The sequence below is a fragment of the Neolamprologus brichardi genome, chromosome 4 (genome assembly GCF_056152115.1).
Source record: "Neolamprologus brichardi isolate AB-2024 chromosome 4, ASM5615211v1, whole genome shotgun sequence".
In the NCBI taxonomy this organism is placed as follows: domain Eukaryota; kingdom Metazoa; phylum Chordata; class Actinopteri; order Cichliformes; family Cichlidae; genus Neolamprologus; species Neolamprologus brichardi.
Window position 1 is genome coordinate 13,674,998 of NC_142107.1, and position 17,296 is coordinate 13,692,293.

At 41.7% G+C, this 17,296-nt stretch overlaps 1 protein-coding gene across 4 annotated transcripts in view; it reads left to right on the plus strand.

The window, feature by feature from the left end:
* sdk2a (sidekick cell adhesion molecule 2a) overlaps nt 1–10,016 on the plus strand; it is an 83,988-nt gene extending 73,972 nt beyond the window's left edge. Inside the window, exons 35-45 of one of the 4 annotated variants that reach the window (XM_006791360.3) lie at nt 181–282; nt 402–517; nt 603–789; nt 2,142–2,279; nt 2,784–2,966; nt 3,062–3,187; nt 3,281–3,445; nt 3,525–3,665; nt 4,688–4,856; nt 7,330–7,459; nt 8,859–10,016. In XM_006791360.3, the coding sequence (XP_006791423.2) occupies nt 181–282; nt 402–517; nt 603–789; nt 2,142–2,279; nt 2,784–2,966; nt 3,062–3,187; nt 3,281–3,445; nt 3,525–3,665; nt 4,688–4,856; nt 7,330–7,459; nt 8,859–9,278 (1,877 nt within the window). In that variant the 3' untranslated portion in view covers nt 9,279–10,016. The remainder of the gene's footprint in view (nt 1–180; nt 283–401; nt 518–602; nt 790–2,141; nt 2,280–2,783; nt 2,967–3,061; nt 3,188–3,280; nt 3,446–3,524; nt 3,666–4,687; nt 4,857–7,329; nt 7,460–8,858) is intronic. The other 3 variants (XM_006791362.3, XM_006791361.3, XM_006791363.3) reach the window with 3 other exon arrangements.
* Nucleotides 10,017–17,296: the final 7,280 nt, after the last annotated feature.

Sequence of the window (17,296 nt, forward strand, 5' to 3'; positions counted from 1 at the left end):
CTGACAAATCTTCCACGTCCCCACAACAACTTCATCTTTTTATCAGTATGCTTCTTAATTCTCACACTCCATTGTTCTGCCACGGGCATCACTGTGACTGTCTCTCACCGGAGTAACTTCTTATTACTCTTTCATCCTAACTGTTCTATTAAAATACTGCTATGGGTTCTCTGCTTGCAGATTTGAGTAAACACAAACGCTATGAGATTCGTCTCAGTGTGTATAATGCAGTGGGGGAGGGTCCTAGCAGTGCACCACAGGAAGTGTTTGTTGGAGAGGCGGGTATGTTTCTTTTCTCTCTGTGCAGCAAGTCTGCAAGACTACTTACCCTTTATCTTTATTCAATTTTTAGCAGTTATATCACATAATAGCTCAATTACTTAAATCCTGCCCTTATCTAGTCCCAACAGCCCCTCCGCAAAATGTGGTGGTCCAGTCCTCAACAGCAACACAGCTGGATGTTACGTGGGACCCACCTCCTCTGGATGCCCAGAATGGAGACATACAGGGCTACAAGGTATCAATAATGTGTATTTATGTCCATGTTTATATATTTTCATTGAAAACCTTATGAATCCCAAACTCTTTCATTTTCTTTCCAGATCTATTTTTGGGAGTTTCAGCTCCAAAATGAGACAGAGCGCCTGCGTACCCTGTTCCTGCCAGAGCTTGGGGTGAAGCTTAAAAATCTGACAGGATACACCACCTACATGATCAGTGTGGCAGCCTTCAACGCTGCAGGGGATGGGCCCCGCTCCCTGCCCACCAGAGGGCGCACTCAGCAAGCAGGTGAGTCACGCAAAATCCAGACGTGGACGGAAAGATTACAGTGATCCTTCAAAAGACCAGAGGGATTTATCTTGCAGCATCTTGCTTTTTGCAGTCTTTGGATCTATATATCTTATTCCTCTTTATCTTTCGTTAATCCCCCCTCCCCCTGTCATCTGCACAACGAGACTGCTCATTATTTAACCACATCGCTCGGTGGATACATGGTTTTCAAAGCTTTTGAAGAGTAGAGCGGTACAAAAGGTGGCTGAAAGAGAATAGGTAGTGTTTTCATATTGACTCATTGTGTTTCTATAGCTTTAAGACAAATAACATAAAAGCTTTCCCTCCTATTCAGCAGGAAACATTCTCCCTGAACAGTTTAGTTTTGTCCTGTGAGATGTAGTATTAGAGATCTTTTTGGCACATCCTACTGGACAAGCCATGGGGGAAGCAGCCTAATGACAGCAGGGGAGAAAAGAATACAAAGTGCGGGGGACACATGTAGATTAGTATTTTTTGGCCACAACTGCACAAAGATGTCTGTGTTTACGAGCTAGTGAAAGTCCCTCCTCTGCGATTTCTGCAGAGAATGGTTTACAGTGTATATTTCTCACGTCTCTCCCACCCCCTTGAAGGCTGTGACATTGGCAAGGGGTACAAAGTGCTGAGAACTTAAAAACACAGGCAGGAATTTTGGCTCCTCAAACAACAGGGTACTGGGAAGTGAGCCAACACAAGCTTTTGTGATTTTTATGCAGAATTGTGTCTAAATCCTGACACTTAGCTGGATCTGGGTTGGTTCAGCACTCAAATTTCTCAAAGCTGTGGTTCAAGGTCACAGAATGAATTTTAGTGTCACTTCAGTGTCGTCTTTTGGGTTTGGGGGAATTAGTTGCCTATACTGCTGTGCAGGACTTTGTTTGGTCCTCTTTCATGGTACCCAAATTTTTGAATTACATGCAGCATTTAATTTCTGCTGATTATTCTTTTTATTGATTTATTTTTTTTCTGAACTGTCCTAGTATTCAAGTTCTGTGCTAATTTGCATAGCTTGTCTTTTATGAATTTGGCAAATGTTCTTCTTGGCTGTAGACACTAAGCACTGCCCATGGATTTCACTGATTTGCTGATCCAAAAACCAAAACGTTTTGTTGCCAGTGTAGTTTTGAAGGAAAAAGCACAAGTAACTAATAAAAAATGTTTTTAAAGAAAACTTACAAATGTAATTTTTTCAATTCATATTTACTTCACCGTGACAGCTCTTGGTCAGTACTTTGCAGTGTTGTGACCAAGTCTTCATTGTATACATGGTTTCATCTCACGACTGTTCCAATTAACATCTCAACTTTTCCCACTTTCTTTGACAAAAGCGCCAAGTGCACCGAACTACGTGCACTTCAGTGAGTTGACCACCACTTCGGTCAACGTGTCCTGGGGAGAGCCGAAGCAGGCCAACGGCATCATTGAGGGCTACCGCCTGGTTTACGAGCCCTGCACTCCAGTTGATGGTGAGAAACTCCTGGAATCTAACAACTCTGCCATTGCTTGACATTCCTCAGCTTGCTTTTCTCACGCAGTGATTTACGACCTCAAGCCTCTTAACCATACTCTTTTTTTGACCTGCGCTGCTTAAGCTTCCGCTCTAATTTGTTACAGATGAGTGTAGGCCCTGCAGTAACATATATGGCATGGCTGATAAAATATGTTGGAGTGTTGTACAGTTTTTACCCTCAGTGAGAGCAACATAGTTAACAGCCAGCTAAATGCAGTTGCCTGAACCAGATTGTCGAGTAATTGGGAGCAGAGGTGGAACGCTGAGCTGCTGTGGTCCTGTGGCTATCTGCTAATCGACCAAGAGTTAAGCTAGATAAAGCAATAAATATATTTTCCTGGTCTCTGACAGTGAGTTTATCTGGTCCTGTGTGTGACTGTATGTCTGCACTTATGCACAAAGCTTGGCTCTTTGTCGCTTGTAGAAAGCAGTATCTAGAGTCTTAGTGTTTCCTGTACAGACTCCTCTCCTCGCACTCCAGGTGTCAGTAAGATAGTGACAGTAGATGTGAAGGGCAGTGCTCCCCAGTGGATGAAGATCAAAGACCTGGCCGATGGCGTCACATACAACTTTCGCATCCGGGCCAAAACTCTCACTTACGGCCCCGAGGTTGAGGCCAACATCACCACTGGACCCGGAGAAGGTGGGATGCTATAGCTTTTCTTTATTACAGTGTCAATAATCGAATCCTTTGAGGACTCCCTTGTCATTTTTTATCCACCGTTCTTGTTTTCTCAGGAGCTCCAGGCCCTCCAGGAGAACCCTTTATTTCTCGATATGGCACAGCTCTCACACTGCATTGGACAAGTGGCGATCAAGGCCGTGCACCCATCACGCGTTACGTCATAGAGGCCAGACCATCTGGTGGGCCAATTACAAACATACTTATTGTTTGAGTTTTAATCTGTCCACCGTACACTTTAATTTTATTCACAGATTTTCTTATTTTTCCTTTAGATGAAGGATTGTGGGACATTCTCATCAAAGACATTCCCAGAGAAGTGACATCCTACACGCTTAATATGGACATGCTACGAGAAGGGGTCACCTACGACTTTCGAGTAATTGCCGTCAACGACTATGGCTACGGGTCCCCCAGTGCCCCGTCCCCTTCCATATCAGGTCGGTTGCAATATAAAAGGAAGACTTACGCAGTGTTGTGCTAAATATCAGATATTAACATCTATTATTTTGGTTTCAGCCCAGAAAGTGTCTCCCTTCTATGAGGAGTGGTGGTTCTTGGTAGTCATTGCTCTTGTGGGACTCATCTTTATCCTCCTCCTTATTTTCATTCTCATCATCCGAGGCCAGAGTAAAAAGTATACCAAAAAAGCAGACTCAGGTATGAAACACACCTTGAACTCTGCTAATATCTCAGGCTCTCTCTCTCTGTTTGCAACCCAGGCAATCGAGTGGAATTTGTCTTCCTCTTAGACAGGTCTGCTGAGCGCTGCATTTTAATGACTGCAACATCCAAAGTCTATCTTGTTAAATGGGAGCAAAAAGGCTCACACAGTTAGACAAATGGCCTTGATTTCCCTCCGTTGTTTGGCTGACAGGGGAAAGATGAGGGTTAATGTTATCAGTGAACAGCTGAAATTGGCAGATGAATAAATATTATTGTTCGTATTTTACTGCAGCAAGGATCAATACTGGAATAAATGGCTTGGCAGTGATTTAATGCTCAGGTCATTAGATAGACTGAGAGTAATTATTTAACAACAGCAAAGGTTGCTCCTGTATCACTGTATCAACAAGTCAATTATTTTCTTTAAACGCAAGGGTACGGTACAGGAAGTTAATCATTGTAAGTAGCCGTATTGTTGGTATTATTATTAATACGTTATGACTGACACGCAATAGTCGCATTAGACAGATGGGAGCAATGTTTGGGGGAGAAGTGAAAGTCAGGGCAAGCCTTCCTAATGCCTCTTACTACTGACTTTTTAGCTTAGCCAGTGTTCAGCATGGTGCCAAGGTTATCAAGGTTGGCCAGCTCAGACAAGGACTGTATGTGTGTGTGAGGACAAAAAGATGACCTCTTAGTCCCTCTCAAACGTTTCCCAGCTTTCCTAGCTGTGAACCTGTACTGCCAACTGGAGGCTGTTTTATCTGGAATCAGTATTAAACATTGGGCCTGACTAAGTGGTATTTACCTCAGCTTGTCCTGTACTTAAACAGCATTTTGACCTTTAGCAAGGTTTTGCAAATATAAATTAAGGAGAAACCATTAACAAAATGACTGTGCAAGTCTTTTTTTTGTGTGTCAAAAATTGTGTTTTCCGAATACAGTGATAAAATAATCCAAGGGATTGAAATGTATTTTAGATTTGATTCATTTATTCCATTCCACAACCCACACAGTGTCATCCTCATACCCCCGTCCAGGCAACCACTCCAACTGCACGTCGCTGCCTCTGACGCACGGAGAGATGGTGCGGCTCGATGAGGGACGCTTCCCGGCCCTGGAGCTGAACAACCGACGCCTCTCTGTGAAGAACTCGTTTTGCCGTAAAAACGGCATCTATACCCGGTCAGTCAGCATCACCGTAAATACCTCCTGTGTGCATTATGACCGATGGTATTCAGCTGGCCACTGCTTTTAAAGCTTGCAAGCAGATATGCCATTTCTCAGATATATTGCTCTGTCAGTTTTGTCACATTTCCTCTTCAAGTGTTTTTGTATTACTTACAATATATACAAGAATTAGTATTTGTTGTTGTGTGTTCCCCTCTTCCCTTAACAACAGTTCAACAGTTGCGAGTGAAAACAACTGAACCTTGAGGGCACCAGCTGGTGATTTGAGCCTCCTTCATCTCCTCTCATTGATATTTAGTGTTTGAGTGGCGCAAAAATACATATTGGGGGGCAGCACAATACTGGCTAATTAACATTCAAACCCTCTTTGTCTGTTCATCAAAGCTTTAGGCAAGGACTGTCATGGATCGCGGGCTGCAGACCCAAATGCAGAGTTCTGAAACAGACTTTGTAAACAAAAAATGTAATTGTTATTCCTGGTAATCCAAAAGACAGCAGGAAATAACATAAAGAGGACTTATGAGACAGAACCGACTATTTATTTTTGGGCATGAGTGCAGAGGTTCTCTTACACGCAGTGCTACGCAGGCTATCACGACGCAGAATAATGTCAGCAGGACTTTGGTAGGCTGTGTCTTTAGTAATGATTATGCAAACATGAGATAAATGGAATTTCCCAAACGCTGCAGCATGATAAGCACGTGTGTAGACATAGGTCAGGGCTGGAGGAATGGTCAGTTGGTTGTGTTTGGGGGGATGGTGCTTCAGCGTCTGCTTCTTGTCACAGCACTAAAATAGATGTTGTTTTTTTGCACATTAGTGTGCACATTGTGGTGGAATGTGTTAGGGGTGCACTAAAGGGCAGAGGAATCTGTTATTTTCTCCTTGACCAAGGAGGCCAAGGGGATCAAAGAGCCTTGAGTAGCTCCCACTCTTTGAAGAGCTCCAAACTGGTACCGTACTGTTTGTTAATGATCTGTAGACTAAGGGAGGAAGAGCAGAAGAGCTCCCTGTGGGATATTTGAAAGGGTGAAGGAAAGAAGGATGAATTAGACAGATAAGGCAAGGGGGATAAATACAGTGCTCCTAAATAATTCAAAGCTCAGAATCTATTGCCCCTCCTCCCCTACACTCACATGGCTGCATCCTTTTTATGTCTGGTTCAACCTTGTCTTAATGTAGTTTTTTTTTCTTCCACAGTCCACCCCCTCACGTCATCCCCTTTAACCCAGAGGAGATATCCCTTTGTTGTGTCAACCTTTTCATGGCCGTTGTCATGTTGTGTCTTCTAAGCCTGTTCTTGGCATTCCCGGTGATTTAGCGCCTGTGTGTACATATTAACTTTTTTTTTTTTTTGGAGAGGTTGTCAAGGTTGTCTTCTTTATGCCTTAATATTACACTTGACATCACAGCATTTTATGCTTGTCTATTCTGCCCCCACATACATTTTCCATTTCAGATCATTTAAACATTTACTTTCATGCAGTGTCTAGTTTATGCAATTCGTTAGTCTCTTTTTCTGAAACCAACTGAGCAAACCCTTCTTTTAATGTATTAGTCTGAGATGCATACTGAGCCCACTGATGTAGCGCAGTGATGCGAGGGTAGTGGTCCAGTTTTGGCTTTCAGACCATCCAATTCAATCTCAGCAGACCTTGAACGCAGCAGTAGTCATTACAGCAGAAGGAGAAAAATAATTGTCTGCACAGATGTTTCTCTCTGCTTCACTTCATGGACTTAATGACTGGAGCTGAAAGAAGTTAAGGAGTTCTTTTTTTACTTGAGTTGCATTCATACTGTATGAGAACTTCCTAATGCTCACAAAGCTCAAGTCCACGCTTAGTTACCCAGCTTTTCTGCAGGAAGTCTAAAACTCTGATTGAGTCGCTCTGTGTATTAATTCAGCTCTAATCGCCACAGAGTGCTTTCATGATCTTCATGATCTTTTTTCTTTTTTTTTGTTGCATATATTCTGTTCATGAGGTTGGCACAAGTCCACTGCCAAACTTCCACAAACACTTTGAAAGATTAGAAAAGAATAGCAAAAGTATAAGATCAATTCTAATCTCTGTCCTGCCTAATGTAGTGGCTTCCAGGAATGCACAAATAACCCATGCTGTGCTTGTCTGAATCATTTTTTTTCATAATCAATAAGTCTGTGCTGGATCTATTCATGTTGTTCCCACTGAACACCCCGTGGCTTCTGAAGCTTCATTTTTAGAACTGTTTTGGTGGCTTTCTTTAGTTGTCTCTGTGGTGTCAGTCACAGGATTGACACAGCTTTTTACTCCCGAACGAAAAAAAAAGTGAGAGCTTAAGAAAATCAGTTCGGAGAATGCAATTATGATCAAAAGAAACTTCTTTTTTCTTATATAACATTAGCTCTTTATCATCTTCTTGCTTTTATAACTCTCCTTCTTGACTCTCTACTTTTCTTAATGTATTTTATTTCTTTTTTTTAATTCAGCTCTCCTCCGAGACCAAGTCCTGGAAGTCTGCACTACTCAGATGAGGATGTCAGCACTAAGTATAATGACCTGATCCCTGCAGAAAGCAGCAGTCTGACTGAAAAACCCTCGGAGATATCTGACTCGCAGGTAAGCACTGACCCAGGCTTACAGTCTATGCCCAACCCTGCGTCTGGAATAAGCAATGAACTTAAATTAAAAAGTCAAATTCGACTGTTTAAATTTCTCACGGAGAAAATCCTCAGGGCAAAGCTGTAACCTTTTTAAAGTAAAAAAAAACCAAAAACTTCTCTGGTTCAACTTTCTGTTCTTTTGTTACATTTGGCAACTATCCTCTTGATAAACTCAATTCAGCTTGTCACAGTCACCGCTTTGCTAGATACAGAAGCAAGACAGCTGTCTAATTATGAAGCAGCATTTGTGACAATAAATTAATGACATTCTGCAGCAATATCTGCCTCAAGTGGATCACCTCAAAATTAAATACCCTCTGTTAGCGTCGTGCAGTGATGGCTGACGTTTCTGGATCTTTTAATACTGATTTCTTTCATGGCAGGGGAATACACAGCCGGTTCCCGTGCCTCGCGCGTGCTGAAATATCTTCACAACTAATTAATTTTTGTCAAATAGAAATTGTTCATTTTGGCTTCCACGTCTCAGCTCGCAATATGATGAGTGTGTGCATTGAATAGTTTGGCCCAGTGAGGAGATGGAAGGCTTGAAGTGATGAGGGATGGTACCTACAAATGACAGAGAAGCCGATTGTAGCAGATTCTGAACATTTGTCTTCCCACACTCGCGCCGTGTCTCCCTGGCCAATTTGTCTGGTACCTGCACAGGCAAAACATTGTTCATCCCAGTTTGAGAAAAAACAGATCTCCCAGGAGACGCAGGCTGGTGTTATTCTTTTCCTCTGCGTAGCCTCCCACTGTTTACCTGACACTTGTGCAAATAAATGGTGCTTCAACATCTGTTGAGCTACAGTGTCTCAATAGAGCAGTAGATGAGCAAGTGCTCATCAGGCACACAAATGTGCCAAATGTGTAATGCTTTCTGTGGGAGGCTTTTACTATGTTTTTTTTAAACAAGTACATGTAGCAGAATAACAAGAGGATTCACTCAGACAAGCTTTTGGTTTGGTGTTACACGAAAAGGAGATTAATTCTGTAAACATTATCTTTCTCTAATTCTAGGACACACTTGTTTACATGTATCATATTTGTACTCCATACAACTATCGGTGAGCTTCTACATCTCAAAGATTCTCAATAGAAGTGATTATCTGGCCCATAGAAATGCACATGGATTCATAGATTTCCCATTGTCAATAGATATGCCCTGCTGTGCCGTGACTCAGTAGCTACTGTGTTGTTTGTCAACCAGCTGTACAATACTGGAAATAGAATTAGCCTTGATTTGAGACCATGAAAATGTAGCTGTCATTATACTCTGTAGTAAGCGTCGTAGCATGTGTTCTGCTTACCGTCCTCATTTTTTGCCAAAGTGACTTTGAACTGTTGACTGACAGGGCAGCGACAGCGAATACGAAATGGATCAGAGTCGGCAGAAGACCCACTCCTTTGTTAACCACTACATCAGCGACCCCACCTACTACAACTCCTGGCGGCGGCAGCAGAAGGGCGTCACTCGTCCACCGGCGTACGGCTACTCCCAGCCCGAGCCCCTGGTGGAGCAAGAGTCACGACAACACCCACCCCCCGTACCCCCCCTGCCCCCTCTTCCCCCTCTCCTCCCCCAGAGTGCCCAGTCACCACAGCCCCAGTGCCAAGGCCAGGGCACCCTCTTCAGGCCTAAGGGAAGCCGGACTCCCACCCCCTCCCTGCTGTCCTCCGACCCCCCCAGCCAGCACAGCACCCTGTACCGGCCCCCCAGCAGCCTCGGCTGTGCCGCTCAGGCACCTACCGCGGGCTTCTCCTCTTTTGTTTGACACACAGCTCTCCTTCCAATAACAACAGGACCCTGAGGACGAAACTTTGATTTTTGTTGTTGTTGGTTTATTTGTATTTTGCTCCTTTTCTTCTTTTTTTTTTGATCTTTAGTTCTGTCTTACCGACAGAGTTGTTGCTCAATATAAAGCATTGCAGGCATCTTAAATAGTGCTTTCTCCTCTGTGAAGAGTGTATGTATGATTGTGCTGAGTGTGTATGGTTGGTCAATCTGTGTAATATGTATTTTATGAAAAGACAATCATTTGAAAGTTTTTGTGTTGCTTTAGCAAATTAATTTGAACGATCATCGATGTAAACAAGAGAGAACAGGACCAGAAGTTCTGAAAAAGAAATCCTTGTTTTCAAACCCCTGTATTATTGTTTAACATGAGAGCTTTATTGAAAACAACCACCTTAGAACCATATAGAGTATGGACCACTTGCATTGCTGAGACTGGACAATGGAAAAACTGACTCTTATGGAACAAGCGATGCCTAACAAAGGACAAAATGTTGTGAGAAAATGACTCTGGGTTGGAGAGAGGCACTTGCGGTCACCGTAGCCCTCAGCTGCCTTTAAGTTTCTCACTCTGCCTAATCATTGTTGGAAATGCATTGTGTATTTACTATATGTACTTGTCTCATCTTGTTTACCAGATATTTATATCAAGCAGCTTCAAGCTCAATATTTTCAGAGCATCACTAGTGAAAATGTTATGAATCACATTAAAGCATTGTGGCACCTTTATAGTAGTCTGAGGATGTTGATTGTGTGCTCATGTCAGTAGATATACAAGCAAAGGCAAGCTTTATAATGTGTATTTGTTTGCTTTCATGTTATTCACAGAAAATTACTAAGACCCAAACGCACAAATCCCCTTGGTTCCTTAGATGCATACACTTATCGGCCACTTTAGTAGGTACACTTGTTCAACTTCTCATTGAACTCGATCATCTAATCAGCCAGTCACATGGCAGCAACTCAGTGTATTTAGGCATGTAGACATGATCATGATTAAAGTTCAAAGCAAGCATCAGAATGAGGAAGAGAGGTGACATGTTTTTTGTTGTCCGGTGGGTTGAGTATTTCAAAAACTGCTGATCTACCTCATCAAAATTTAAAATAGAAGGTCCCAATGGTAGGGTTGGGATTTGGTGTAAACAACAATAAATATAGATCTATCCTGCCTCCTGCCTTTGTTTTAGGCGGGTGCTGGTGTAAAATGGTCTGTATTTGTATAGCGCTTTACTAGTCCCTAAGGACCCCAAAGCGCTTTACACATTCAGTCATCCACCCATTCACATACTGGTGATGGCAGCTACATCGTAGCCAAAGCCACCTGGGGTGCACTGACAGAGGCGAGGCTGCCGGACACTGGCGCCACCGGGCCCTCTGACCACCACCAGTAGGCAACGGGTGAAGTGTCTTGCCCAAGTACACAACGACCGAGACTGTCCAAGCCGGGGCTCGAACCGGCAACCTTCCGATTACAAGGCGAACTCCCAACTCTTGAGCCATGATCGCCCCATGGTGTGAGGGGTACTTACTTGGCATATTTTGGGCCATTTTGTACCAATTGATCATTGTTTAAGGGCGCAGCCTACCTGAGTATTGCTGCTGACCACGCCCATCTCTTTATTTGGCTGCTTCCAGCAGGATAACACACCGTATCAGAAAGCTCATCTCAAACTGGTTTCTTGAACGCTACACTGCACTCAAATGACCTCCATAGTCACCAGATCTCAATCCAATACAGCAAATTTGGGATAGGTTAGAGTAGGAGATTCATATAATTGATGTGCAGCTTAAAAATCTTCACCATCTGTGAGATGCTGTCAGGTTTGTATGGGCATCCAGTGCATGTATTATTAACAAGCATATGAATCATTATATATTAATAGCTGTCAATGAAAGAAAATAATAACTCATTTTGGTTAGTTTAAAAGAGAATGGAGAGTATCCATATCCACTAAGGGTTTCACAATGCAATAGATTTTACCTTCAGCACAAAACCTTTACGTTTCAAAACTACCTCAAATTTTGGGGTGTTTCTTGATGTACTGGGAAGAAAACATGACATCAGTCACTTACAAAGATACAAAAGAGTAAATGATAATGTGCGGCAGGAGAAAAAAGTATGATGATGTGTGAAATCCGTCAGAATGGATTCTCACTTTTTTTGTTCATGTTACAAGGTGTGATTGCATTTATATAATTTCTGAATACATGATTCGTGTTACAGCTCATGGTACCATAGGCATATATTATAGTGAGAAATTTTCTAGGACATTTATGCAAAGCTGTCTCTGTGTACATCATTAAAAAAGAGAAAAAAGCAGAATAGCCATGTTAATGCTAACTCTTTAGAATAAAACATTCTATTTTGTAATGACCTTTTCCTCATAAATCATAATGAAATGGTGGAACACTAATGAAAATAATTACAGGATTTATGATTCTGACATAAAGAGAATTAGCAACGAACTTATTATAAAGGAAATCGATACCATTTTAAAACCTGTAGAAATTAATTTTGCACACACAGTCTTAAGTAGAGCATTTTGTATAATCTGGAATGCAAAGTCATTTTTAAGTGACACCTAATCCTACAGTGTACAAATGACCCGAATCTTAAACGAAACCATAATTGGGATGCAAAACAGCATGAGATACTGGGAAGAATTTGAAGAAGGACCTGATCCAGTGCAAGCACGCTGAAAATCCTAGGGATGGTTGGACAGGTAATCCCTTTATTTCGGGCCAGAAAACATTGATCTTAACCAAAGAACAGAAGGATCAGGCTCAAAGGTTTAGGGGTAAGGTGAAAGCAGAAAACATCTTTCCACCATGGATATATTATATATAAATATGTAATTCTTCCGACTTGACTGAGCTCTTCACTCTAAGGAGATCACAGACAAATCTTCTGCTCACACACATTCAAGCCAAAGAGAGTGAGACAGAGACAGAAAGCGAGGCGCTCACGCAGATGGGGACAGAGAGCAGGAAAGAGATAGATCTGCAAATCTGGCACAGTTTTACATTTCAGTGAAACGTCTCCTCATGGGACTGACTTAAACAAGATTTGTCCTATTTCTGACTGTGTTTGTTGGGGTTCATAAGACCGCATTGGCAGCACAGTTAACTTGTCTGGTTGACTGGCAGGGGCCAAGTTATGGTGTGTGATAAAGAGAAAAAATAGAAGTTACAGCTTTCAAACTGTTTTAATGTGGGGAAGAGTTATTGTTAAACCGGAAGTCTTCGAGTTTATCTTATTTCACTCATAGATACAGTACACATAGTGTATTTCCACTACATACACTTAGCTCAAGCCTCTTCTGCCAGATTAGTTAAAAACCTGAGGAGATGCTAATTTCATGAACACTGTCAGCTCCCCCAACTGTTTTCTTTTCACAACATTTCTCTGCAGTATGCAGAATTTTTTTTTATGCACTAGTTCAATCAAGCAGAACTGCCTAAACATTTGCCATTATACTTGCCCTTATATGTAGTGAAGAGCTAAATTGATCTCAAACTGGGCAAAGTTACGTATTTTGGGGAGAGGTGACATGGCTAAATGGTCATCTTGCATCCAGTAGCTTCACAGCCACCCTACTCCAGTCTGCAAACACTATATTGATTGATTGAATCTTTATTTTGAACATGTTAAAAAAGTACAACAACATAGAATTAAAAGAGACAAATAAACAAAGCAAAACAAAAAGAAAACGAGCAACCACAACTACAAATATCTTTTATGTTCAAAAAGGAGCAGGAAGAAGCATGAGCTTATTTAATCCCACCCCTTTTCCACTATCTAGTAATTTATAGACTACCGAAATACCTCCTTGCAATCACATTATATGTCATGTGTATTTTTTTTTTATTATTTATTTATTTTATTTATTTATTTATTTATTTTTTAATATATATACATATATGTTTCTATCTATCCATACATACGTATTTACACATACGCACATATACACATTTTCAATAACCCCATTAACACCTCAAAGGATACACAACCTACAAATATATATATACCCATACCAACATACCCGTGCACCCACACACACATGAAAATATTAGACAAGAACACCCTATCAAATCTCTACCTCCTCCCTGTACCCTGTAAAAACCATCTCCTTAAACCGCTTTTTAAACTGTGCCATGCTCGGACATTGCTTTATATCTTTACTTAGTCTGTTCCACAGTTTCACTCCACACACAGAGATGCAAAAACTTTTTAATGTTGTACGGATACGAGGATGTTTTAAATTTAATTCCCCCTTCAAATGTATAAAGTTTATATTGAACGTTTGAGAATGAGAGCAAAAAGCCAGATGATTTTAATTAATGTCAAACGACAGAAACGAGAACAGCCGAGAATACCTAAAGAATGGGGTGGAGTGCAGCCCAGACAATATTGGATAAAAAATGATTTTCTGATGTTCCATTAGACAAAGGTGTCAAAGATAGGTTAACTGGTGATTCTAAACGCACCGCAGGTGTGGATGTGAGAGTTATTATCTGTCTCTCTGCGTTGGCCTTGTGATGTGCTGGCTATCTGTCCAATGTGACCCTTTAATCTTGCCCAGTATGAGCTGCGATCCTAAGTGGGATAAGAGGTTCAGAAAATGGATAGAAGAAAGGAAATCACCTCCATTATTAAAGAAAATACGATTTTTTTCTCCTTTATATCCACCTGGCAGTTGCTTAAAAAAACTCACTTCATACAACTCCAAATGAAAAGGAAGAGTAGTACAGCATGAAATGTTAATAAAACAGAATGTGATGATTTCTAAATCAGAAAACCCCATAATTTACAACAGAAAACAGAACTCATATAAAATGTTTTAACTGAGACATATTACTGTTTTATGAATGATATTAGCTTCAAGTAATTAGGTTAACTGGCAACAGTTTCACGGAAGTAAAGATGGGCTGAGGTTCAGCAGTTTACCCAATTCAAAACACTTTGAGAAATCACTGTCTTTGAACACAATTCAACGTGTCATCCACAAATGCAGGTCTTCTCTGTCACACAAAGAAGAAGCCATATGTGAGCATGATCCAGAAACACCATCTTCTTTGAGCCAAAGCTTGTGTAAATGGACTGAGGCAATGTGGAAAACTGTTCTGTGGTCCGGTAAATTGAAATTTGAAATTATTTTTTGAAAAACATGGACACTGTAACCTCTGGAAAAAAGACAAGAGTGAACATATGGCTTGTTAGTGGCACTCAGTTCAAACCACGGGCTGCTGTTACAAGAAGATGGGATACTATAATCAATCAATCAATCTTTATTTATAAAGCACTTTTCATACAAAAAAATGTAGCACAAAGTGCTTTACATGGTTAAAAGCAGCCCACCACACCCCGCCCTCCAACTCACTCCCCACACTTTCATTAACATAAGCGATGTGAATACAGACATATCCCCCCCCCCACACACACACACACGCACACTTAAAAAGTAAAATTGGACTGGGTACGCATGAGCCAAGTGAGGAAACACTATCACAGGGAGCCGTCTGCACCGGAAGCTGGTCACAGACCGCAGCCTCCAGGCTAGGCACACAGCAGGAGGGAGGCAAAGAAGCCTCCCAGCCAGGCTGAGAGGACCCCCAGAGCCCCAGCAGCCACGGTCGATCACAGCCCCGGTGCAGAGAGCGCCCTCCGAGGAAACACTGGAGATATGACACAATAGGATATATACAGGGTAAAAAGATAAAATAAATAAGAACGGGATACAATATAAATATAAATATAAATATAAATATAAATAGAGTAAGAAGATTAAAAAAGGAATAAGAATAATAATAATCAATAAATATTAGGTAAAACCTAAATTAACAATAGAATAACAGGATAGAATAAATAAGCATAAAATAAATAAACGTTAAGTAAAAGCTAAATTAAAAAGGTGGGTCTTGAGCCTGTTCTTAAAAACATGTACGTTCTCTGCGGCCCTGAGCTCCTCCGGCAGGCTGTTCCACAGACGAGGACCATACCACTGAAAAGCTGCCTCTCCGTGAGTATGTGTCCTGACTTTAGGGACAATCAAAAGGCCAGTACCAGAGGACCTCAAGGGCCACGAGGGTTCATATGGTAAAAGCAGATCTGAGAGATAAGAAGGCCCAAGACCATTAAGACATTTAAAAACCAATAAAAGAACTTTAAAATCGATCCTGAAACACACGGGGAGCCAATGCAGCGATTCTAAAACCGGTGTAATGTGGGCCCGCCCTCTGGTCTTCGTCAGCACACGAGCTGCAGAGTTTTGTAAAAGTTGTAAAGTTGAAATATTCTTTTTAGGAAGACCAGAGAGCAGGGCATTACAGTAATCAATGCGACTGGTAATAAAAGCATGCCTCAACATCTCCGTGTTGGCCCGAGAGAGAATAGGGCAGACTCTGGCTATATTTTTTAGATGATAAAATCCAATTTTGGTTACATGTTTAATATGTGGGATAAAACCAAGCTCAGAGTCAAAAACAACACCCAGGTTTTTCACTTGTATGATTAAAACTTCAGTTTTGTTCTGGTTAAGCTGTAAAAGGTTTTCTGCCATCCAAGATCTTATATCTAAAATACAGTTAAAAAGGGCATCCATTGAGGTGGTTCGGGCATCTGACAAGGATGCCCCCTGGGTGCCTCCTGGGTGAGGTGTTCCAGGCATGTCCCACCGGGAGGAGGCCCCGTGGCAGACCCAGGACACGCTGGAGAGATTATATCTCACGGCTGGCCTGGGAACGCCTTGGTGTTCCCCCGGATAAGCTGGAGGAGGTGGCTGGGGAGAGGGAGGTCTGGGCCTCTTTGCTTAGGCTGCTGCCCCCGCGACCCGGCCTCGGATAAAGCGGAGGAAGATGGATGGATGGAGGGCATCCATTGGTCTGGTGTCATCAGGAGACACCGAGATGTACAGCTGAGTGTCATCAGCGTAACTGTGAAAGTTCACTCCATGCCTCACCGCCGAGAGGGAGCATATACAAATTAAAAAGTACAGGGCCTAGAACCGACCCTTGAGGCACACCACATGTCATTTTATGGATCTTAGAGGAGCATGTATCCATACTCACCATAAACGTTCTGTCTGAGAGATAGGAAGTGAACCAATTGTGTACAGCACCAGAGAGGCCCACCATGTGTTTCAGTCTGTTTAAAAGAATAGCGTGGTCTACTGTATCAAAGGCTGCGCTTAGATCCAGTAGCACCAGGACTGAGAGCTTTTGGGAGTCCCAGTTACATCTAAGATCATTAAAACCTTTAGGAGAGCAGTCTCTGTGCTGTGGTTCACCTTAAATCCAGACTGGAATATCGCCAGGATCTGTCTATCATTCAAAAAGTCATTAATCTGAGTAAAAACAAGTTTTTCTAAAATTTTACTTAAAAATGGTAAGTTGGATACAGGTCTGTAGTTATTAAAATCATTACAATCCAAATTGCTCTTCTTCAGAAGGGGCCTCACCAGGGAAGACACCCAACTAAAGAGAGCAATTCATCATGTATAAAAGCTCAGCTTCAAAAAATCCATAAAGTGTTTTAAAGAGTGAAGAAGGGATTGGATCTAAAAGACATGTGGTGAGTCTCACTGTGGAGAAAACCTTCTTAAGGTTCTCAGCATTAACCAGGATAAAGCTGTCCAGTGTCTCCTCAGGTACAATCGAGCCCTCAGATGTGTTTAAAATCATATCGCGAGAAGATAAAATATCAGATCTGATGGCGCTGACTTTTCCCCTGAAGTATAGAGTATAGAGTATAGAGTGTCTGTCTACGTTCTCAGCCATCCAGGTCACAGTAATGTAAGGAGCTTGGAAAGAAAAACAACTAGACTTCTTTAAGTTACTTGAAGATGTTTCACCTCTTATCTAAGAAGCTTCTTCAGTTCGAGTCCCTGGTATGTGGCTCATGTGATGAGGCACATGATCAATAGTGGGTCAGCAACACTCTTTAGGAACACTCCCACAAGGCTTAAATACCAAGGGAGTTTAAGTTTACTCTCATCATAA